Source organism: Myxocyprinus asiaticus, chromosome 39 (assembly GCF_019703515.2).
Source record: "Myxocyprinus asiaticus isolate MX2 ecotype Aquarium Trade chromosome 39, UBuf_Myxa_2, whole genome shotgun sequence".
Lineage (NCBI taxonomy): Eukaryota > Metazoa > Chordata > Actinopteri > Cypriniformes > Catostomidae > Myxocyprinus > Myxocyprinus asiaticus.
In genome coordinates this window covers 1,065,437-1,092,500 of record NC_059382.1, presented here as the reverse complement: position 1 = coordinate 1,092,500, position 27,064 = coordinate 1,065,437, and the positions used below count along the sequence as shown (strand labels likewise).

Sequence of the window (27,064 nt, the reverse complement as noted above, 5' to 3'; positions counted from 1 at the left end):
ACAGACGGATGCTGGACAGAGGGTTCTGCTCCGGGAACAACCACGGCTTAAAACCCGGACTGTGTTTCTGCTTCCACTCAGGATACCAAAGACACGCTTTACTGATGCGCTTCATCGCCTAACAGACAGACAGACAGACGAACAGGTCAAAGGTCAATGTGTAAGAGAGACATTAGAGCAATCTTTCACCTTCTTTAATTAAAGGAACATTCCGGATTCAGTACAAGTTAAGCTCTATGACAGTCTGATCGACTGACTAGTCGATCAGAAGACAACCACTGGTCAATCTCGTTAACAGGTCAAACGGTAAAGGGAGTAGAGAGAGAAACTACTCAAACAACGAAATTCTTAAAGATGACTTTTTATTTCCTCATTTCGGCTCCCACGCGAGTGGATTTCCAAAACGTAGGATGGCAGGAAAGCTCTACCTGATTGATTACAGTTACGATTAAGGGTTGGGCCAGGGGCGGACTGGCCATAGGGAGAACCGGGACTTTTCCCGGTGGGCCGGCCGCAAAAACGGTGCCGAATGGGCCGTGATAAGCTGAAATGGGCCGCTGCGTTATGCAGAACGGGCCACAAAACGGGCAGCGATATGCAGAAAAGGACAGCGACTAATGTACAGATTTTGCTCTTATGGAAAGAAATTGGTACTTTTATTCACTAAGGTGGCATTCAACTGATCACAATGTATAGTCAGGACATTAATAACATGAAAAATGACTATTACAATTTGACAAAAATGTTCAGAACTTCTTAAACTATTCCAAAGAGTTCTCATCAAAAAATGCTCCACGTGCAGCAATGACAGCTTTACAGATGCTTGTTATTCTAGCTGTCAGTTTGTCCAGATACTCAGGTGACATTTCACCCCACACTTCCTGTAGCACTTGCCATAGATGTGACTGTCTTGTCGGGCACTTCTCACACACCTTACAGTCTAGCTGATCCCACAAAAGCTCAATGGGGTTAAGATCCATAACACTCTTTTCCAATTATCTGTTGTCCAATGTCTGTGTTTCTTTGCCCACTCTAACCTTTTCTTTTTCCCATAAGGCCTGCACCCCTGAGTCTTCTCTTTACTGTTGTACATGAAACTGGTGTTGAGCGGGTAGAATTCAATGAAGCTGTCAGCTGAGGACATGTGAGGCGTCTATTTCTCAAACTAGAGACTCTGATGTACTTATCCTCTTGTTTAGTTGTACATCTGGTCTTCCACATCTCTTTCTGTCCTTGTTAGAGCCAGTTGTTCTTTGTCTTTGAAGACTGTAGTGTACACCTTTGTATGAAATCTTTCAAAGCATTGTATATCCTTCATTCCTCAAAACAATGATTGACTGACGAGTTTCTAGAGAAAGCTGTTTCTTTTATGCCATTTTTGACCTAATATTGACCTTAAGACATGCCAGTCTATTGCATACTGTGGCAACTCAAACACAAACACAAAGACAATGTTCAGCTTCATTTAATGAACCAAATATCTTTCAGCTGTTTGATATAATGGCAAGTGATTTTCTAGTATCAAATGATCATTTATCATGATTACTCAAGGATAAGGTGTTTGAGAGATGGCTGCTGTCTAAAATGACTTTTTTCAAATATTTTCGGGGGGATAAATTAAAATAAAAATACATTTAGAAAACAAAGGATTTTCGAACTTTATGAGTCAACGTTATTCAAATGATTCTTTGGGCCCTATTTTAAGAGCGCTAAGTGCAGCACTATGCCATAAGTCATAAGCTCCAAGTCAGTGGGCAAGGCCATGAAATTTTGGTATTTTCGTGCAAGCATGTGTAACGGGAGCCAGCTGATAGATAGCTGTGCAACGTGTATAAACCTCACTCTCCTGACCTCAAGAGGTGCACTAGCAGCTGACAATAGAGGCTGTAGCCTTTAGTCTTATTGTTAGCGCACCCGCCTCCCATGGCGGAGATGTCGGTTCGAGTCCCGTACGGAGTGGGTAGAACAGGAGTGTCACAATGGTGCCGTGACCCAGATGGAAAAGAGGTTTAGGGGGGTGAGTGTAACGGGAGCCAGCTGATAGATAGCTGTGCAGTGTGTATAAACCTCACTCTCCTGACCTCAAGAGGTGCACTAGCGACTGACGCTAGGGGCTGTAGCCTTTAGCCTCCTTGTTAGCACACCCGCCTCCCTTGCTGGAGACGCCAGTTCGAGTCCCATACGTAGAACAGGAGCGTCACACATGCGCCAAGTCAAGGCGCAAGTAGGTTTAGTGAAATCGTACGTGAAAATGGGCTGGATTACGTGCAATTTAATTCTGAGGTTTTCTCCGGTTATTATTCCACCGTCTGCATCCTATTATATAGTTAATTCCCTCAAGCACCAGTGACATAAACCAAGACAGCACATTCATAAGAAGTTGGTAGTGTAAATGGACTGTATGCAATGAATTAGAAGAATTGAAAATTAAGTTTTTTGTGCATAAATTGCGTCCTTGTTGAATGTTAGTTAGTTAAAAAATCTGTTCAAAAGGGGCCTGGGTAGCTCAGTGGTAAAATACGCTGGCTACCACCCCTGGAGTTCGCTAGTTCGAATCCCAGGGTGTGCTGAGTGACTCCAGCCAGGTCTCGTAAGCAACCAAATTGGCCTGGTTGCTAGGGAGGGTAGAGTCACATGGGGTAACCTCCTCGTGGTCGCTATAATGTGGTTTGTTCTCGGTGGGGCGTGTGGTGAATTGAGTGTGGTTGCCGCGGTGGATGGCGTGAAGCCTCCACACGCGCTATGTCTCCGTGGCAACGCGCTCAACAAGCCACGTGATAAGATGTGCGGATTGACTGTCTCAGACGCGGAGGCAACTGGGATTCGTCCTCCGCCACCCGGACTGAGGCGAATCACTATGCGACCACGAGGACTTAGAGCACATTGGGAATTGGGCACTCCAAATTGGGAGAAAAAGGGGAAAAATCCCCACCCCCCCAAAAAAAGTATTTTTTGCGGAGTAAAATTAATTCCTAAAAGAAATAAAACCAGCACAATCCAATACAATATGCTTCAAATATAGTGGATTCTGACATGCGATGCATAATGATGGATCTTAAAAACTTGTGCGAGTCTGGAATGTCCTATTCGGCAACGGGTGTAAATGATCTGATCCCAGAAATGACTGAAATTAAAGATACGTCTTTTGCCCACTACAGGGTTGATTTCATGCAATTTGTTTGCAATGCACTGATCCCATTCTGTTTGCCATTTGTTGATGATGTAAGAGATTATGGTGGATTTCAGATCTGAGGGTGGTATGGAGCATATTTTAAGATCTGTAGAAAGTGCTTCTTTAGCAACAGAGTCTGCTTGTTCATTTCCTAGGATTCCACAATGGCCAGGAACCCAGCAAAAGTACATACTAAAATTCTGTGCCTCCAGAGATGACAGTTTGGTTAGAATCTTTACAAGGGCTGGGTGGTCATTTCTGAGTGATGCAAGCGCTTGAAGACATTTACATTTATGCATTTGGCAGACGCTTTTATCCAAAGTGACTTACAGTGCCCTTATTACAGGGACAATCCCCCCGGAGCAACCTGGAGTTAAGTGCCTTGCTCAAGGACACAATGGTGGTGGCTGTGGGGATTGAACCAACAACCTTCCGCTTACCAGTTCAGTGCTTTAGTCCACTTGAATCTGTTGTTATTAATAAGACATTTCTGTCATGTGGTCTTGATGTGATCCATTGCTAGAATAATAGTGTTGGCCTAAACTGAACTCTGATTGGGGATCTTAATTCTGCTTTTTTGGTGATTGATCACAAATGCAGCTGACACATGATCTCCAGACTTTGATCCATCTGTATATATAGGTGCGTGTGATGAGATCCACTGTTCTTGCTCTTCATTCTTCTAATCAGATTCCAAACCTTTTTCGTTGGAGTTTTTAAAGTCAGGTTGGATACGAATTGTCTCCAACTTTGTTTCTTCACCTCATTTATTACTCTACGCGCTTGTGCTCACACTGATGAGGTTTTCCACTGATCAACTTCAGAAGAATATTCTTTCAGCTTTCTTTGCATTTATCGTTGAATCGGGCTGGGTATTAATACATATTTCCCGATTCAATTCGATTCTGATTCACAAGTTTATTTCAGTTATACTGTTCCTTTTGCTTACATGTAAAAGAAATGATCTCCCAGCTAATGATGCTAATTATACAGGGGACCTTTTAACTAGGTACATTAGAAAAATATTAATTTTACTAATATATTTTATTACGTTTTCATCACTTTGGTCACAAATAAATGTATTCAATCAATAAATAAGATATTATACTTCATAGATCATTTTTGTTACATATTTATTGTTAAATTGCATAATGTGTACTATTTACAAGTATTTACATTGATTTGTTGAACACGTGCTAAAACTGGTACTATCTCTTTAACGAAAAAACGGCATTTCTGTAAACAACGCCTTTAAATGAGCACATGTAACGAGAGAGGACTCGAATGGCTTTACCTCCTCTGTGTGATGCATGTTTACATTTAAATGTTGTTGTTTTTTTTGTAGTTGTTTTTGATCAACATTTGACTGTAAAGAACAGAAAGGGAATTAAAAGATACATTATTCAATGCCAAATGGGTTGCGTGGATCTCGTCTTTGGACACACATTACACGGAACAACTTTTACTCTCAACACGCCGTGAAAGGATCTCGCTGATGAACACTTCACCACTAAACTACACAATTACTGGTGAGTGAAATGTAAACATTTACCAGCCATATATATTCACTTAGCTTGAAATTTGGTTGCAAATGCGAGTGATTTCCACTCATTGTAGTGAAAGATCGATCTTGGGATTTCAGAATCGATACTGTTCAAATGAAGATCGCCCACCTCTATCGTTGAACCATGGCAATCATTTGCATTTTGTTTTTGGAATGGTACTGTTTGCTATGGAGATTAAAATACTGGTAAAAATGTTAATAGGATCTGGATCATCCTCAGGAACTGCATTGAATCTTTCATAACATAAGGTTTGAAAATCATACTAATTGGCCTTTTTTAAGTTTCCATCTCTGTACGCTTGGTACTTCTCTTCCTTGAAGGTCAAGATTGGTGGAAAATGGTCACTTCCACATAGGTCATTCCACACTTTCCATGAGAGATCTGGTAGTAGCTCAGGCTGGCAGATGGTTAGGTCAATTGCTGAATAGGTACCATGTCCAGGGTGTAAATAGGTTTGAGACCCATCATTTAAAAGGCACAGGGCATTGTTTTTTTCTCCCCAATTTGGAATGCCCAATTCCCAATGCGCTCTAAGTCCTCAATCCGGGTGGCGGAGGGTGCCTCCACATCTGAGACCGTCAATCCACGCATCTAGCGAGAACCACATTATAGCGATCACGAGGAGGTTACCCCATGTGACTCTACCCTCCCTAGCAACCGGGTCAATGTGGTTGCTTACGAGACCTGGCTGGAGTCACTCAGCACACCCTGGGATTCGAACTAGCGAACTCCAGGGGCGGTAGTCAGCGTCAATACTTGCTGAGCTATCCAGACCCCCGGCACAGGGCATTGCTGTTGATAAAGTCCTCAATGTTCTTGCCTTGTGTTTACACTGATCACTACCCCGCAAGGTATTATGGCTGTTAAAATCTCCCATAAGTATGAAGGGAGCAGGAAGCTTTGATGCTTTATAGTCATATCCAGTGGAATGTATATGGATCATACTGTGATAGTCCTCTGTAGGGTAAGATGTACTGCAGTTACTTGTAAATTACTATTTAGTGTGATGTATCTGTGTATCACAGCACATCTACTGTTTAGACCAAAAGAATTTAAAATTGTATATTCTTGTTAATTATTTAGTTTTCTGTTTGTAAGTTCTGGTTGGTTTGGCTATGGGTAGATTTTTTAATTTCCTGCACTCTTTGATCTAGGAGGAGGTTTGCCTTTACTATTACTGACAGTTTGTGGTTTATCCTTTTGCAGCCAGGTCAAATCTGTCTGGCAATCCACTTTAGCGTATTATGCTTCATCATCTCTACTCCCCACCCACCTTGGAGTCCAACAAGGGGATGCACAGAGCCGCGGAAATCTTACAGATTATGCACCAGGGATATAGGGATGGTATACTCGAGCACAAAGACCGAGAGATGTTCCATCTACTCAACTGACCCTTAGCTAATGCCTTCTGGAGATACTGAAAAGATAGCTGATGTAGTATTACCAGGGTATGTCTTGACCAGCTTTGGATTGATTGGATCTGGCCTTTCAAATCTCCCGTCTAGATGAAGTAGGACCCAAAGCATAGTTTTGAAATAATGGAAGCCGCAGCAAACCACATTTCTCAGGAGCCAGGATCTCTTCCTCCACCGACACGGGTCACAACTCAAGGCAAACAAGTCGCCCTCTTAGCAGGGGGATGCTACGACTTTAACTACTCGGGGTCCTTACGGAGAGGTAGACAGTGATGGGACAAACAAACTCAAGTAGAGAAGAGAGAAAATACTAAATAAAATAAAAGTATATAAACAACTGTGACCCTAGTATGGGAGGTTCAAGGGGTTATCCACTCTTGCCCAAGGAGTTGAACCTAGGGAGGTCCTCCGTAGGGAGGGAGGGAGCATGCCACTGTTCCTTTCATGAGCTAGCACCATATAGGTGGGTCCCGCGCCATACCCGGCCTTGTTGAATGTCAGGCATATTTCTATGACAGTGACACGCTCCTTTTATATGCATGGAAAATGTGATTCTCATCAGGATTCCAATGTACACTCCGTTAAATTATACAGAATGTAAGTATAATTAATCATTCTCATCTTCTGAAACACAAATCATGGCTAGTCTTAACAGTGATTGTATCGGCACGCTCTTCACTTCTACTGATCGATTTTGATTTTGAAAAATTAAATGCATCTATTGAAACACGAAAAAATTAAACCAAACATATTTCTAAATTGAAATTACACTTCAAGCGAAATGAAAATATAATCAAAATAACGAAGTGGTCAAAAAATAATAGCCTACCAATTCCAAACATTTCACTCTCTCCAACTTCTTCCACCGGCCTGTTTTGCAGTGACTTAAAAATCACTTTATGACAACAGGTGAGAAGATACCTTTAGGCCTACAAATACATTTAAAAAAATATATATAATATAAAACTCTGATTGTCAGAGTTTGGACATGAACTTTATTACCAACTGCTGGTGGAATCTCTTAACGGCAAATGCAGGAACTGAATATGAACTTTGCGCTAATTTAAGATGTGAATTTCAAACGTCTTAGAACAACGACCTCATTCTCAGGAAAATAGCAAATTGCTCTTTGTGGCACTTCATTTACAAACAATACACACACAGTTTGCGAGCATGCACCAACAATAGCGCAAACACTCCCATACACGCCCACTTGCGCTTTGCCCTGGCACGAATTGCGATTAGAATTAGTGCTCTCACGAAAATTGGAAAAGATATTGCGCACGGTCGTTGCGCGTAGTGCTGCACTTCGCACCTTTGTGTTTATGGTCAAGTTTGAAGGCATGTTGACTGATTCACTGATCTGTCAGTCACAATCTGGGTTTCCATTTACATTTTTTAAGCGCATTTCCAAAAATCTGACTAAAGAAAATACAAATTGTTGCGCTTTTCTATCCACAACATCATGCACATTATCTTGGGAGCCACCTTGTCATGATGGAGCCGCTGAATGATCGTTATTTTCTAAGAATTGTGTGCCGAGGTTGGATCTTTCGTTGGGCCAGTCACATCAAGCAATCGCACACTTATAGCACGTGCACAAATTGTTAAGACACATCATTGCAAATAAACCGTTTCCATCATGCGCATTTTAACTAAGGCAAAACTTGAGAAAATCCACCTGTCTAGCGCATTAACTTTTAAGCTAATTTTCAGGGTTTATTTGCATATCAAGCTTTTTCATTCAGGATTTCTTATGCACAATTTAAAACTGCGCATAGAAATAGTTGGATGGAAATCCAGCAACTCTATCCATTCGTTGTCATTCTCTGAAAAAATGCATGACCTACTTCAGCACACACACACACACACTCACACACATACACAAGCATTTCTCTCTCATTGCTTGAAGTTTCAGGGTTAATGCTGTTAGAAATGAAGGACACATTGAAGAGAGACAAACAACAAGAAAGAGACCAAAATAATCCAGCGTGAGAAAAGTAAACGAGTGTACACTTCACTCACTTTGGGTGCCAGAAACTGGGAAGACTTGTTAACAACCCACTTTGGAAGTGAACCTAGAAAGATTAAGAAAATATTTTGTTTAGAATAAATCCTTTGATTTCATTGGAGATTTGTTCACAGTAGTAAAGCTGGGATAATGCTGACACGTGTGTGTGTGTGTGTGTGTGTGTGTGTGTGTGTCACCTCTCGGGTCCACCTGTGCCAGGTATGTTAACGTGCAGCTGGTCGGGCTGGTCTGTTGGATCAGGTAACCCGTCTGAATGGAGATGGCTCGCACTAGATCTTTCTTGGGAGGATATTTCTGAAACAGAGTGAAAACAGAGTTGTGCACAACTCACATAGAGACATGAGAGTAAACATTACAATACTACACAGTTGGTGTTTAAATAGTGAGTTTAATTTCAGAACTCAGTGCTAAAACTTTACAGAAATAGACAGAGTTTGTGTTTTTTATTGCGCAGAATACACACATTCAGCCAACACAGCATCACTACAGTTCAGTTGATTTTATTAGCTTTCTCTGTCTCGTTCTACATTCCTAATGATCTAAATTACACCCTGGCCTTGTTCCTACGGTGTGTGTGTGTTTAATTGATTGTGTGTCATTGTGTGTGAGAGGCAGAAAGAGAGAGAAAAGGAGGTGGTGTATTTTCTGTTTCTGTCTCTCTCTCCATGTTGTGTGTGAGACATATCGATGCAGTATGAGTTAGTGTACTCATGTGACTCTAAACGACCACCTACACACACACACACACACACACACACACACACACACACACAGCACAGCACAGCACACTCACAAACACACACACACACTCACACACACACACACACACAGCACAGCACAGCACACTCACACACACAGCACACAGCACACAGCACAGCACACTCACACACACACACAACACAGCACAGCACACTCACACACACAGCAGACAGCACACAGCTCACACACACACACACACACACACAGCACAGCACAGCACAGCACAGCACAGCACAGCACACTCACACACACACACACACACACACACACACACACACACACACAGCACACTCACACACACACACACACACACACACACACACACACACACACAGCACACTCACACTCACACACACACACACACACACACACACACACACACAGCACAGCACAGCACACTCACACACACAGCAGACAGCACACAGCTCACACACACACACACACACACAGCACACAGCACACAGCACAGCACACTCACACACACACACACACTCACACACTCACACACACACACACACTCACACACACAGCACACAGCACACAGCACACAGCACAGCACACAGCACAGCACACTCACACACACACACAACACAGCACAGCACACTCACACACACAGCAGACAGCACACAGCTCACACACACACACACACACACACAGCACAGCACAGCACAGCACAGCACAGCACAGCACACTCACACACACACACACACACACACACACACAGCACAGCACAGCACACTCACACACACAGCAGACAGCACACAGCTCACACACACACACACACACACACACACAGCACAGCACACACAAACACAACACACACACAAACACAGCACACTCTCACAAACACTCTCACTCAGTAACCTCCTCGTGGTCGCTATAATGTGGTTCTTGCTCTCGGTGGGGCGCGTGGTGAGTTGTGTGTGGATGCTGCGGAGAATAGCGTGAAGCCTCCACACGCACTACGTCTCCATGGTAACGCACTCAAGCAACGTGATAAGAAATCGATAGAATCGATACTGGGATTGTTCAAATGAAGATTGAATTTTCTGAATTTTTTTTTAGCAAAAGGCACATAATAATTTTCATCAAAATAAAAGCTGCTACATAATAAATGCTCAAAGTTTAAATAATAAGAGTTTCTCATATGCAGTACTGTGCAAACGTTTAGGCACTGGTGAAAAATGTTGCATAGTGAGGATGTCTTCAAAAATAATGACATAAATAGTTTTCATTTATCACTTAATGTCATACAAAGTCCAGTAAACATAAAAAAGCTAAATCAATATTTGGTGTGACCACCTTTGCCTTTAAAATAGCACCAATTCTCCTAGATACACCTGGACACAGTTTTTCTTGGTTGTTGGCAGATAGGATGTTCAAGCTTCTTGAAGAATTCTCCACAGTTCTTCTATCTATTTCAGCTGCATCAATTACTTCTGTCTCTTTATATAATCTCAGACTGAAACGATGTTCAGTGGGGGCTCTGTGGGGGCTATGCCATCTGTTGCAGGGCTCCCTGTTCTTCTATTCTGTTCTATTTGTAAAAGAAATGTTTCAGAGTCTAAAATTTATATTTCCTATTGACACACTAAAGCTGAAAATATAAATAACCATCTTAAGACAAATGTTTTTGTGAAGCATCTTATGTGTCTAAGACTTTTGCACAGTACTGTACCTTTCTCTATAAGAAAATATCACAAACAAATAAGCCTTCAAAAAATACTGGGCTACATTCAGGCTGAACATGTGCAGAACAAGCAATAGAACTGAACAGAACCTGTCCTGAAAAAGTATCTGAAAATGTATATTTATTTTTTAATAATATTTTTTGATGGACACACATTACACAGAAGAAATGGTCTATTTTAATCTCGAGAATGTTTCAACAAAACAAGGTGATTTTTCAGGTATTCCAGAATTTAAATTTCTATAAGCTAAATTCAAGCATTTTAAGCATTTTAAGGACCTTAAAATAAAAAAATTGCAGTAGCGAGATTATGATTCATCATTATGATCATTTCATTTATGATCACATGGACAGAAAAAAAACAGCACATTTAGAAATATAGAGTTTTGCTTCGATAAGGTTCATAGTATATTTGGTTTGTGATATAGCAAAATTCAATATATTGTCCCATCCCTAACTTTGACCACTAAACAAGAATACTACTGACCACTGAACGAACAATACTACTGACCGCTGAACAAACAATACTACTGACGCTGAACAAACAATACTACTGACCGCTGAACGAACAATACTACTGACCACTGAAAGAACAATACTACTGACTGCTGAACGAACAACACTACTGACCACTGAACGAACAATACTACTGACCACTGAACAAACAATACTACTGACCGCTGAACGAACAATACTACTGACCGCTGAACGAACAATACTACTGACCACTGAAAGAACAATGCAACTGACTGCTGAATGCACAATACTATTGACCAATGAATGATACTACAATACTACTGACCAATGACCAATACTACAGACCACAGAATAACTGACGAACAACACTACTGACCACTGAACAAACAATTCTTCTGAGCATTGAATGAATACTACTGACCACTGAACGAACAATCCTACTGACCACTGAGCTTAAAATACTACTGACCACTGAACATTCAATACCACTGAACACTGAACAAACACTACTGACAACTGAATGTGCAACACTACTGACCACTGAATGAACAATCCTATTTACCACTGAACGAACAATCCTATTGACCACTGAACGTACAACACTACTGACCACTGAACATTCAATACCACTGACCACTGAACGAACAATCCTACTGACCACTGAACGAACAATCCTACTGACCACTGAACGAACAATCCTACTGACCACTGAACGAACAACACTACTGGCCACTGAACATAAAATCCTACTGACCACTGAACGTACAATATTACCGACCACTGAACAAACAATTCAACTGAGCACTGAAGGAACAATACTACTGACTGCTGAACAAACAATACTACTGACTGCTGAACAAACAATACTACTGACCACTTAAACAATACTACTGGCCACTGAATGTACAATACTACTGATCACTGAACGTACAATACTACGCACCACTGAATGTAAAACACTACTGAACACTGAACGTACAAAACTACTGACCACAGAATGTACAATACTACTGACCACTGAACGTACAATACTACTGACCACTGAACGAAAAGTACTACTGACCACTGAACGAAAAATACTACTGACCACTGAACATACAGCACTACTGACCACTGAACATTCAATGCCACTGAACAAACAATACCACTGACCACTGAACAAACAATACTACTGACCACTGAACAAACAATACTACTGACCACTGTACATGCAAGACTACTGACCACTGTACATGCAACACTACTGACCACTGAATGAACAATACTACTGACCATCGAACATAAAATCCTACTGACAACTGAACGATCAATACTGCTGACCACTGCATATACAATGCTGCTGATCACTGAATGAACAATACTACAGACCAATGAATGTACAATATTACTGACCACTGAACATGTAATCATACTGATAACTGAATGAACAATACTACTGACCTCTGCACATGCAATGCTACTGACTGCTGAATGTACAATACTACTGACCAATGAACGTACAATACTACAGAAAGAACTGACAAACAACCCTACTGACCACTGAACGTACAACACTACAGACCACTGAATGAACAATACTATAGACCAATGAATGTACAATATTACTGACCACTGAACATGTAATCATACTGATAACTGAATGAACAATACTACTGACCTCTGCACATGCAATGCTACTGACTGCTGAATGTACAATACTACTGACCAATGAACGTACAATACTACAGACGACAGAATGAACTGACGAACAATACTACTGACCACTGAACAAACAATTCAACTGAGCATTGAAGGAACAATACTACTGACTGCTGAATGCACAATACTACTGACCACTGAATGCACAATACTACGGACCACTGAACTTACATTACTACTGACCACTGAACGTACATTACTACTGACCACTGTACGTACAACACTACTGACCACTGTACGTACAATACCACAGAATGAACAATACTACTGGCCACTGAACGTACAACACTATTGACCACTGTTCATAAAATCCTACTGACAACTGAATGAACAATACTACAAACCACAGATCATACAATACTACTGACCACTGAACATGTAATCCTACTGACAACCGAACAAACAATATACTACAGACTACAGAATAAACTGACAAACAATACTAGTGACCACTGAACGTGCAACACTACTGACAACTGAACATAAAATTCTACTGACCACTGAACGTACAATACTATTGACCACTGAACAAACAATACTACTGACCACTCAACGTGCAACACTACTGACCACTGAACATAAAATTCTACTGACCACTGAATGTACAATACTACTGACCACTGAACGTATAATACTACTGACCACTGAACGTACAATACTACTGACCACTGAACATAAAATACTACTGACCACTGAACATAAAATCCTACTGACCAATGAACGAAAAATACTACTGACCACTGAACGAAAAATATTACTGACCACTGAACAAAAAATACTACTGACCACTGAGTGTACAGCACTACTGACCACTGAACGATCAATACTATTGACCACTGCACATACAATGCTACTGACCACTGAACAAACAATACTACTGACCACTAAACGTAAAATATTACTGACCACTGAACATGTAATCATACTGATAACTGAATGAACAATACTACTGACCTCTGCACGTGCAATGCTACTGACCACTGAACGAAAGATGCAACTGACTGCTGAATGTACAATACTACTGACCAATGAATGTACAATACCACAGACTACAGAATGAACTGATGAACAATACTACTGACCACTGAACAAACAATTCATCTGAGCACTGAAGGAACAATACTACTGACTGCTGAAGGAACAATACTACTGACTGAACAATACTACTGTCCACTTAACAAACAATCCTACTGACCACTGCATAAACAATATACAGACCGCTGAACATACAATACTACTGATCAATGCATGTACAATACCACAGACCACTGAACAAACAATACAACTGACCACAGAATTTTGCACATGCTACAAAAGAATGAATACTTAATACTAAATACTTAATGTTGTTTCTAGTACTCTTTAACAACTCTGCTGGCATCTTTCATTTCTACAAATCAAAACCTTAATTTCTTTAATGACTCACGGCATGTTTGACAGAGTAATTCATGATGATGTAATCATTTCCCAGTGCCAGCCAGGAGCGCAGAGTGATGACATCACGGTTCTTCAGAGGTTTAGGGCACTTCCCTTAGAAAGAATAAAAGTCACTCCACATGAAACCACTTCAACCAGACAATTATTTTATACATACAAAATCCTTCAAATACTTTGTGTATTCTGATATTTACAGAATGAATGAACTACATTAGTACGGTGGGATGTCTTACAGGAATAATAGCCCACATCTGCATTGACGGTCAGTTTGCCGATGTCAAACGTCTCAATGACATTTGTGTCCCATTTCCGCCGATACTCGATGTCGTGCAGCACGTCATACATAGTCTCGGCTGAGACGTCCTTAGACAGCATACGACACTGAGGAGAGAGCATAAAACAACATTACCCACAATGTATCACAGAATAAGGAAAATTCAAAAAAAACAGAAGGTAGAGACCCCATGAAATCTGTTACTTAATGTCTTGTTAGATTTTACCTTTAGCACATACACTGCCAGGCCAAAAAAAAAAGTCAGCATTTGGATTTAAGTCAGTGTTATGATCTGGGGTTGCTTCAGTTGGTCAGGTCTAGTCTCAGCAACGTTATGCGGCAATAAAATGAAGTCAGCTGACTACTTGAATGTACTGAATGACCAGGTTATCCCATCAATGGATTTTTTTCTTCCCTGATGGCACGGGTATATTCCAGGACAACAATGCAAAGACTCCTCAGGCACAAAGTGTGAAAGAGTGGTTCAGGGAGCATGAGGAATCATTTTCACACATGAATTGGCCACCACAGAATCCTGACCTTAACCCCGTTGAAAGTCTTTGGAATGTGCTGGAGAAGACTTTACAGAGCGGTTCCACTCTCCCATCATCAATACAAGATCTCAGCCAAAAATGTATTCAACTCTAGATGGAAATAAATGTTGTGACGTTGCATAAGTTTGTCAAAACAATGCCATGACGAATGCGCCGTAATCAAAGCTAAATGCGGTCCAACAAAATATTAGAGAATGCAACTTTTTTTTTTGGCCAGGCAGTGTATTTGGGACACACACACACACACACACACACACACACATACACACACACAATGACCTATATCAGGTGTGAAATGGGGCTGCAGTCATTCTAAAATTGAATTTGATTTGTGAAATATAAAAGCAGATCATTAAAGTAGATCTGATCTCAATAGCACCTAAGTTTCTGGAACAAAGACCAGAACGAAAGAATGAATAAAAGGAGAAAGAGATCGCTGGAGGCACAAAAACAACACATTAATATCTTAATATCTTGCTAATAAGGAAACTTGAGGAAAAGTAAAGATCTTGCACTTCAACTCGTTATTAAACAATATTAGCAGCAGTGTCAAACAAGTTTTTAGAATAAAATTAACTATTTACTTGACAGGTTGCACAAACTCAAGCCATGGCTCACATATTTAAATCAGTTTAACACTCTTTTAAAAAACATTTGCAAACATCAGTCCAACAATTAAAACACAATGTGGCAGACAGTAAAATAATGCTGCACTTTTGGTATAAAACACACATGCCCTGATTTACAAAGACCCCAAATAGCGGGTGCTAATTTGCTTACGAAATACGAAACCAGAATTTTAAACCACAAATATCGTGGCCATATTGACACTTATTTGGCGTACTGGTGCGCACCAGCCAGCCAACTTCAATCAAGCTCTGGAAAGAACCACCACTCAAAATGTTTTGCAATATTTTGCCAGTTTATAGCAATGTTTAATCATTAAATTACAACATAATTAGGGTATAAATTGTTGGTAGGCTTTTATCTAAGAGTTATAGGAGTTGTCTAATGTTATCAGTTATGATGCACAGCGCGAATCAAATAAATACCCACCCTTCTGAAATGACTTTCAGGCTTGAAAAATAGATTTGCGCATGCGATTTGATTCATTTTCATCCACACCGCCCTTTATAATGCACATTTGGAAGCATGCCTTTAAATTGCATATTAATTTTGGGGAAACACCCCAAAAATTGCCAAGACATGCTATTGTGTGCATCTGAAAGACGCAATCTTGAAGACTATGTTAGTAAATCAGCTCAGACATTTTTTGCATGTGATATTAAGTGTGCACGTTTTTATACACGCAAAGTAAATTTAGTATATCAGGGAGTATCATTACCGGTGAACCCCAAATAAAATGCTACAAAACAAGAACATGACCCTTTTAAAATAATCTAGCTGAACGTGTATATAACACACAATCCTGCCCATTACTGTATGTGAGCACAGACAGTATAGTGCTGATCTGCATTCAGCTCTGACACTGTTAAATATCACTCACTGCACCTTCAGTTCACCTGCAGACAGTTCATATGACTGTACAGACGAGACAGCCGAATGCATTTTGACCTTTATGTCGAGATGCTCAAACCACAGGTGAACACAACACAGGGAGGGTAGAGTCACATGGGGTAACCTCCTTGTGGTCGCTATAATGTGGTTCACTCTCGGTGGGGTGCGTGGTGAGTGGTGCATGGATGCCGTGGAGAATAGCGTGAAGCCTCCACACGTGCTATGTCTCCGAGGTAACACGCTGAACAAGCCACGTGATAAGATGCGCGGATTGACGGTCTCAGACGCGGAGGCAACTGAGATTTGTCCTCCGCCACCCGGATTGAGGGGAGTCACTACACCACCACGAGGACTTAGAGCACATTGGGCATTCCAAATTGGGGAGAAAAAAAAAGAAGCATATATTTCCCATTATTATTAATGGCGTAGTCAGCACTGGAAGCGTCCACTGCAGTGCGTCATGTAGAGCTGACAGTAAACGGATGCCCCATTCTATTTCTGACATGATGCATAGCTTCGTCATCCACATTATTATCCTGCTGTGTTAAATAACTTTATTTTACTTACTAAATATCATACATGTGAATCTTTCTGCCATGAATTTTATTTGTTACCTATTTAAATAACTTCTGACTGTTGCATTAAAGCCAGCTTGTGATGTCTCTGGTCGTAATTTAAATACTTTTGGTTGTAACCACATTTATACACAGTTTTTTTTTTTTAGCAATTATAACTGTACAATAATAACTCTATAATAAATTAATGTTTAAAAAACACATATCTCCACTTTATTTTTACAATAAACGGATTGTGCCGAATGACCTCTTTCTACTGTTTGAACGGTGCATCGAAATGACCAATGAAAAGATGTTTAATCAGGCTCTGTTTAACAAGTATCTCCATTGGCCTTGAGAAGTGTCCATCAAGACCACGTATGTCCCGCCCTTATGTTATGAAGAGCATTAACTAATGTACAGATGTCCTGTTGCAGATGTGGTGAAGAGATTGCCTATATCGCGCTGGCTCTGTGATTTCATTGACAACCAAAGCCATTCATGCACGCTCAGTGTCAGGTGGCTTTAAAAAGTAGATTATACCAGACATATACAGTTGCCAGATTTCCATCTTCACAAAACCACCAGTGACAGCTAATTCTGACAGGCAATTTATGCATTGGACCCGGAAAACACATCTCAAAACTGAACTGTCCACTCAACAACCAGACTAGAAACCCTAGTCATAAAACTGATTTTGACCATAAATAGTAAGTGAAAGCTCAGATTACATCCAAAAATAAATTCTCTAGCAACTGAAAACCTACCAGATGAGTTCTGGGTACTCGAACAGTTAGACTCGAGTCTGTAGCTGAACATGCGCCACTGGGACCCATGATAAGAAAACTGATGTCCACGTCCACTAACAAAAATCCAATTAAAATATCGAACTGTTCACTAACAGATGTGTAATGATAGAATTCTATTTATGGTCCTAAAGGTGAATAATTATGTTATTTATGAGACAAAGAGTTTTTCCATGCTTTTCAAAAATTAATTTTTCACCAGACAGCAACGATATACAGGTTAACACTGATGAAGTCTACGCAAGCTCACAGCTGATTGGTCCATGCTGTCATTTACGTGTCATTTAGAATGTTCACTTATGACACTTTCAGTGCAGACAGACTCAAGCCGATGTCTGCTGTAGACCGGGTATTAGTACCATCAGTCAAACAGTCTGAAGGTCTGTGCCAATCAGTTTGATGGATCAGTTTGAAAGCTCTAGCAGTAGTTACAATTGGAAAGTTTGGTCTTGGTTTAGGGATTCTGGGGAAAAAACCCCAAAACAAAGTCTGTAGAATAACATGAGATTTTTACATTTTATGAAGAAAATGCAAATGGTGCTTGCCTGTTTAGAAGTAATCACAATTATGCTAAGGTGTTGTAGGTGCTTGTTTACTGGCTGAAGTCAAAAAGAGTCCTGCACCCTCAAGTATCTGTGAAATTCTGCTCTCTAGATATACAACTCGAGTCCCTTCTTCAATGCAAGTCTATGGGATTTTTTTTATCGTTACTCAGATGTCCTCTCCTCAACAAGATTTTTTGGTGTTTAAATTGTGTATAATACACAGTATAATGACAATAAAGACACTGAATCTGATGTGGGGGGAACACAGATGGTTGAATGGGATTCCTGACGCTCCACTGGATACAGAAATCACGAGTGGTAGGACACGTGTGTGTGTGTGTTCTTGTTTCCAGCGCATTATTTAACAGCTACAGTCATTGTGTTTCCAAGCTCTTCACTGACATCTGTTCCTGCATCATCAAACAGAACCACACACACACACACACACACACACACACACACACACACACACACACTCTTTTACATAGCTATGTAAATGAGGACATATCATAGACTTTTATGGGTTTTTTATTTATTTAACATCCCCCAAAAAAGGTTTTGTCAGATTCAGCTCACTTCTGGAGACAAAACCCTCAAACTAAACAATAAAAAATACAGCTTCCCATTTCATCCCATTGAGTCAGATTTGACTAAAGTGTCTGATGATAATGAAACGCTCAGGCTGTTTAAACATCCATTACATATAAATGCAAATCAAAGACCAACACAGAACTGAGAAACATTCACAGCTATCTGTTCATCCGTGTAATCTTTCTATCTCCTCTACGACTGTTGCATCACAGAATGTGTCGCTTAAAACCTGTATAGGTTAGCTGGTTAGCACGGTGTCATACCTAAACCATCTGTGCCCAAAAAACATCTTTCTCCATTGACGGCCATTTAAAAAAACAAAAAAGTGTATTCTGACACTGATAAAAAATATTATATTATTGTTGTTTTATCAGTTTTAACATACTTTACAATGTGAAATAGACTTATATTTTTCCCTGTCTGTCCCAGCTCAAGACAGACGCTAGTGAAGATTTTGAGATTCACAGACAGTGAACTCCAGGAATATTAAACCTGCTTTGCCATCAATTACTAGAGCAGAACATCTCCACACATGAGCTGATGTTCAGAAGGACGCTGTAATGGTTTTTAATGGCTCAGTCCATGTGTAATGGTTTGATCCAAGAGAGAGAGAGAGAGGTGTGTGTGTGTCCATGGGGACATGAGGCCATGAAGAACAAACATTGTGAGAAGACTGTGTCGAGATAACTCAAATCATTTCGCTTCTGCTCTTGTATAGAATGTGAATGTTATGACTGAGATACTTTTAAAACAATAATACAAATCGTGATGGTAATGATGATGTTTACAGTTCCTGTACAGGTCGCTGCTCTTATTCTGTGCGTGTCATTAAATACACACCCACACACGCTCTCTCTGGTCTTTTGTCTGTGAGTGATCAAGTATTTCTCACACTTCAGCACTTTGCGTGTTATTGTGCTTCACTGATGTTTCATCCAGCAGAACGTGTCAGCAGAGTGAATGATTTCACAAATCATGCATCTTGAGGAGAGGTGTAACGTTACTTTAAAAACTGATCACACATACCCTTTTCACCTGCTGTAGGTCCCATAGACTTACATTATAGGAGGGACTCCAGTCATATCTAGAGAGCAGAATATCACAGAGAATTGAGGTCGCAGGACTCTTTTCACTTGAGCCAGTAAAGGACTGCCTAGCTACCACCTAGTAACCACCCAGAACACCTTTGCAACCACCTATCAATCACTCAGAATACCTTAGCAACCACCTAGCAACCACCCAGAACACCTTAGCAACAACCTAGCAACTATTCAGAACACCTTAGCAACCACACAGAACACCCTAGCAACCACTCAGAACACCTTAACCTCTTAGCAACCAGTCAGAACAACTTGGCAACCACCTATCAACCACCCAGAATACCTTAGCAACCACCTAGTAACCACCCAAAACACCTTATCAACAAAATAGCAACCACCTAGTAACCACCCAAAACACCTTAGCAACAACCTAGCAACTATTCAGAACACCATAGCAACCACACATAAACCACACAGAACACCTTAGCAACAACCTAGCAACCACCCAAAACACCTTAGCAACAACCTAGCAACCACCCAGAACACCTTAGCAACAACCTAGCAACTATTCAGAACACCATAGCAACCACACATAAACCACACAGAACACCCTAGCAACCACTCAGAACACCTTAACCTCTTAGCAACCAGTCAGAACAACTTAGCAACCACCTAGTAACCACCCAAAACACCTTATCAACAAAATAGCAACCACCTAGTAACCACCCAAAACACCTTATCAACAAAATAGCAACCACCCAGAACACCTTAGCAACCACGTAGCAACCACTGAGAGCACCTGCATGGTTTTACTTTTATTTATTTATTTTAAGCTTTTAAACTTTATGCATTTTTCAACTGAAGGATAATAAAACAGTTGGAAAAATCCCAGAGAAACACACTGAAGAAGCATTTATTAACGTCATAGAACTGAAGCTCAAAGTGCTACAACAAATTACCAACCAGAATCCTGTGCTTCTTTAGTTTGAAATGTATTACCTTTACATCGGTCATCAGCAAAACATCTGCTGAAATGTTTCACTAACACACACATACACACACAAACACACACACTGTTGTCAGGTAGAAAGATTGTGTTTGGTAAAGTGTGTGTGCAGATGTAACATTTTTATTTATGAATCATTTTGACCTTTGAAGACATCACCAAAGCTCACTACTGGAGACAATTTTACCTCAAACTATGTCCAAATAAACACACACACACATATCTGTACCTGCGGTGTTGTTTTTCAGCTACTTTACTACATTACACAGAAATCGAACAAAACTGATTAAACATGAGAAATACTTCCTCCTCTGCAATCTCCTCACAACAAACATTCAGAGTTTCTGTTAAACAATAACTATACATCATGACAAATTAACTCAAGTTTAGCTCCCTCACAAAGAAATAAAAACCTTTCAGCACACCTTCCTTTCCCAGGTGTTTTACTTCTGCTTTTAACCTCAAAAAGTGTTCTCCTTCCTTGTTTTACTCATTTTCTGTCCCATTTTGTGGTGTGTTCTGATTCTGAACGTGACTGTTCGAAGCCCTTGAGGAACAAAAACAGTTTGTGTAACTCTCAATTGACATGTGTTCTCTCTCTCTGAGCTCAGGTGAGCTCTCAGGTGAGCTCTCAGGTGACAATCAAACACCTGAACAAGCAGGTTTTGAACTTCTTGAACTCTGTCCAGCCTTGAGATGCATCAAACACTGAGTTTACTGCAGGACCTCGAGCCATCTGCAAAGTGATTAAGATATAAATGTAATTAGGTCATGAATATTAATTAGGTGACATTAAATTCACCCAGTAGTCTTGAGCGATTTAAAAGGCAGGTAAGTTGTAGGATCACTTCTTACCAATGTTGTATAAAGTACTCAATCATCATATTTCTAAGTAAAACAGCTTTATCTTGAAATTGGCTCCAGTAAAAGTATCTTATATTAAATGTACTTAAGTATCAAAAGTTCAAGTAAATGGCTTTTAGGTTATTTAACTGTTTCAGGTAAAATGGGTTTTGCAAATGTTATTGTTAGACATTTTAATGAGTGCATCGGGTCATTATTGATTCATACATGTGGTACCTTGGTTAACTTAAAATCGAATTCTAAATCGCATTTTATTGACGTTTGAACGTCTACATTTTACACAGATGAACAGTTCACAAGAGGTCTCGTTTATAATGCCAAAAACATATCAAATGAATCTATAGCCAAAACACATTACTTTTCTCTTTAATTTCCACAATGGAGGCTAACTGAATCGTTCATTCATCTTTTTGAACCAATGGTATCAATTCAAAAGAATCAAATAGACCAAAAGATTCAACTCAAATGATCCATTTATGAATTCAGACATCCCAGTCACCAAGCCGCATGCGGTTTACATTTACAGCATTATTTTTTTGCGCTAAAGTAACGAAAGGGTCTGGAGAAATTAATCGGAGTAAAAGTATACATTTTACTCTTTAAAAATTTAGTGAAGTCAACAGAAATATTTATACTCAATACAGTAAATATAAGATATTCATAAACGTAAGTGCAAAGTAATTGTACTTCGTTAATACACACCTTTGCAGTTTACATGTTTGTTTAGTACACGGCAGACACAACCCTTTGGCACAAGTATAGCAACGCCACTTAAAATGTAATGATTACTTTTTAACCACATGGAGATGGAGGGGCTTAGAAATGCCTGTTATAATGGTTGCTACGCCCATTCCTTAAGCAAACATTCTTTTAACCATCTACAGTTCAAACTACCAAAAGCTCGAAAAACGTAAAAAAAATTTTTAATTAATGCACCAAACTGAAACCTTTTTGTTCTTTACATAAAATAAGCAGTCTACTAATAATGGTTAAAGATCTGAGCTGAACTCAGTCCAGGCTGGTTATTTGTCATGCTGCTTTATAGACAGTTCTTGGCACGTTTAGCTGTCTCTGGATCAGTGCCCAATGGCAAAACTCTACGTGACACTTTTGACTAGCAGTTTTTCTGCCTGTTGCATGAACACACTTTGAGAAGATAAACACACACATGGACATCCTGTCAAGTTTCCACTGCAGTTCAAACACACTCGTGTGTGTGTGTGTGTGTGTGCGCAAGTGCGTCAACACCTGCTGGATAAACCTGCTCACACGTCAAACACACCCGGATGCGCCCCGTTAAATACACACGGACATCCCTACCACTGCAACACTCTGTTTAGGTCTAATTAGTTATTTAGCAGATGATTTAACCCAAAGCGACTTAAAACAGTTCTGCAGTAACCTGAGGTTCAGTGTTTTGATAAAATTCTCACTAAGAGTTCATCAATCAGCCTCTGAGGGGTTTGAACCCACAACTTTTCAGCCTTTCAACTTCACAGACATGTAGAAGAATTACATAAACTTTACATGCAGATGTGTAACAGCACCAAATAATTCTCACATACGAACATAAACATCTCATGAACCTCACAGGGGTGTAGACACATCTAATGAACCTAACAGTTGTGTAAAAGTATCACAAGAACCTTAGAGTTATGTAGAAATATCAAATTAACCTAAAGAACATCACATGAACCTCCAGACATGTACAAACATCATATGAATTTCAGAGACGTAAAGAACAATTGGATGAACAATGGTTCACATGAGCCTCACAGACATGTAGAACATTACATGAACATCACATGTTGACATGTAGAAGTACCATACATAGAAACGTGATGTCTCAATGTGTAGAAGCATTACTTGACTCTCACAGAAGTGTCAAAACATCTCATGAACCTTACAGATGTGTAGAAACGTCAATGGACTTGAAGAACATCACAAGAACCGTACAGACGTTTAGAAACACCAATAAACTTAACAGATGAGTGGAACCGTTGAATGAACCTCACAAACATGTCAAAGCTTCACATGAACCTCACAGACATGTAGAACATCCCATGAACCTCAAACCCTCCAAATAGAAACAACCTCATTGTCACATGTGATGTCTCAATGTGTAGAAGCATTACTTGACTCTCACAGACATGTAGGAACATCTCACAAACCTCAGAAGTGTAGAAGCATCAATGAACTTCACTGACGATGTGGAACCGTTGAATGAACCTCACAAACATGTCAAAGCTTCACATAAACCACACAGACATGTAGAACATCCCATGAACCTCACATATAGACATGTAGAAGCACCACATGAACCTCACAACCTCCAAATAGAAACAACCTCATCGTCACATGTGATGCCTCAATGTGTAGAACCTCATAAGTGATGCCTCAACATCTCATGAACCCCAGAAGTGTGGAAGCATCAATGAACTTCACTGATGTGAAGAACATCACAAGAACTGTACAGACGTTTAAAAACACCAATGAACTTCACTGATGTGAAGAACATTACAAGAACCATACAGATGTTTAGAAGCATCAATGAACTTCACTGACAAGTGGAACTGTTGAATGAACCTCAGAAGTGATGCCTCAACATCTCATGAACCCCAGAAGTGTAGAAGCATCAATGAACTTCACTGATGTGAAGAACATCACAAGAACTGTACAGACGTTTAAAAACACCAATGAACTTCACTGATGTGAAGAACATTACAAGAACTGTACAGACATTTAAAAACACCAATGAACTTAACAGACAAGTGGAACCGTTGAACGAACCTCACAAATATGTCACAGCTTCACATGAACCACACAGACATGTAGAACATCCTATGAACCTCACATATAGACATGTAGAAGCACCAAATGAACCTCACAACCTCCAAACAGAAACAACCTCATCGTCACATGTGATGCCTCAATGTGTAGAACATCTCATGAACCCCAGAAGTGTGGAAGCATCAATGAACTTCACTGATGTGAAGAACATCACAAGAACTGTACAGACGTTTAAAAACGCCAATGAACTTAACAGACAAGTGGAACTGTTGAATGAACCTCAGAAGTGATGCCTCAACATCTAATGAACCTCAGAAGGTGTAGAAGCATCAATGAACTTCACTGATGTGAAGAACATCACAAGAACTGTACAGACGTTTAAAAACGCCAATGAACTTAACAGACAAGTGGAACTGTTGAATGAACCTCAGAAGTGATGCCTCAACATCTAATGAACCTCAGAAGGTGTAGAAGCATCAATGAACTTCACTGATGTGAAGAACATCACAAGAACTGTACAGACGTTTAAAAACGCCAATGAACTTAACAGACAAGTGGAACTGTTGAATGAACCTCAGAAGTGATGCCTCAACATCTAATGAACCTCAGAAGAGTAGAAGCATCAATGAACTTCACTAATGTGAAGAACATCACAAGAACCATACAGACGTTTAGAAACACCAATGAACTTAACAGACGAGTGGAACCGTTGAATGAACCTCACAAACATGTCAAAGCTTCACATGAACCACACAGACATGTAGAACATCCCATGAACCTCACATGTAGACATGTAGAGGCACCAGATGAACCACACAACCTCCAAATAGAAACAAACTCATTTTCAGATGTGATGCCTCAATGTGTAGAACATCAGAAGTGATGCCTCAACATCTCATGAACCTCAGAAGGTGTAGAAGCATCAATGAACTTCACTGATGTGAAGAACATCACAAGAACCATACAGACGTTTAGAAACACCAATGAACTTAATGGACGAGTGGAACTGTTGAATGAACCTCACAAACATGTCAAAGCTGCACATGAACCTCACACGTAGAAGCACCAGATGAACCTCACAACCTCCAAATAGAAACAACATCATCGTCACATGTGATGCCTCAATGTGTAGAACCTCAGATGTGATGCCTCAACATCTCATGAACCCCAGAAGTGTGGAAACATCATTGAACTTCACAGACGTGTGGAACAGCACAAAAACCTCACAGGCATGCAGTAACACCTCATGAACCCCACAGACGTGTCGAACCATTGAATGAACCTCAAAGACGCACAGAAACATCACACGAACCTCACAGACGTGTAGAAAGAGCTCATGAACCTAACAGACCTGTAGAATCATCAATGAACCTCACAAACGTGTAATTACATGATCGTCACATGCCAATGTTTAAAAGGACCAAGTGACTCTCTTACGTGTATAAACAACTCATGAACTTCACAGATGTGTAGAAGCATCACTTTAAAACCTCACAGACGTGTTTAAAGTGATGTAATAGCTGCTAAAGTCTCACCTTTATCTTGTGTAAACTCTTCTCTTCTTCCAGCACCTGGATCCAGACGCAGATGTTGTTTTTGTTGTAGGTGAGACTCCAGCCCTCATCACACTGACACTCCTGTTTGAACCTGCTGAAGGCTCGGTCATCCGGGATCAGCACCTCTTCCCTGGACATCATCTTCTTCTTCCTCCTCACGAACTTCTAACGGAGGAAATAATAACCGGAGATGAACGCGGAGTAAATAAAACTAATAAAAGCTGCTGCTGTGATTAAAGATGTTTTGTGTCGGTGATCTTTGACAGAGCTGCATGTGAGATTACCTTATAAAGTTTTCTTTTATTTTCTTATTTCCCGCAGCCGCTGATAGGAGACCGACGCGCGTCGCGTCCCGTGATGTTTAAAACGGTGCAGAAGAGACGCGCATTAAACGCACGGGCGGTTTCGGTTCGCCTCTCCTCTGACACGAATCTGCGGTATCGGTTCCGTGATTCAGATCAGATGAGTGTGATGTTCACGCATATGTTCATCTTATGTTGTGTTTTCCGCAGGCGTGTGACGCGCGGCGCTTCGATGCGGAAGCGCGAGTTTAATCAAGATACACGCATGTGAGTAGACTATATATAAATATATAAACGCATGTACGTGCTTATATTAAATTACAAACGCAAACTCGTTTCCCGGTGAAATGCACCGGCAGCTGTTACACTCCGGTGTGTGCGTGTGTGTGTGTGTGTAATACACTAATGATGATGATGAG

At 40.3% G+C, this 27,064-nt stretch overlaps 1 protein-coding gene across 1 annotated transcript in view; it reads right to left on the bottom strand.

Moving 5' to 3' along the window:
* Nucleotides 1-27,064, bottom strand: part of LOC127430070 (START domain-containing protein 10-like) — a 27,594-nt gene extending 530 nt beyond the window's left edge. Inside the window, exons 1-7 of the mRNA XM_051679520.1 lie at nt 26,628-27,064; nt 26,323-26,508; nt 14,479-14,626; nt 14,235-14,338; nt 8,361-8,478; nt 8,178-8,230; nt 1-118 (exon numbers count right to left, since the gene is read on the bottom strand). The exon at nt 1-118 is cut by the window's left edge and continues 530 nt beyond it. Coding sequence (XP_051535480.1) covers nt 1-118; nt 8,178-8,230; nt 8,361-8,478; nt 14,235-14,338; nt 14,479-14,626; nt 26,323-26,484 — 703 coding nt within the window. The 5' untranslated portion in view covers nt 26,485-26,508; nt 26,628-27,064. The remainder of the gene's footprint in view (nt 119-8,177; nt 8,231-8,360; nt 8,479-14,234; nt 14,339-14,478; nt 14,627-26,322; nt 26,509-26,627) is intronic.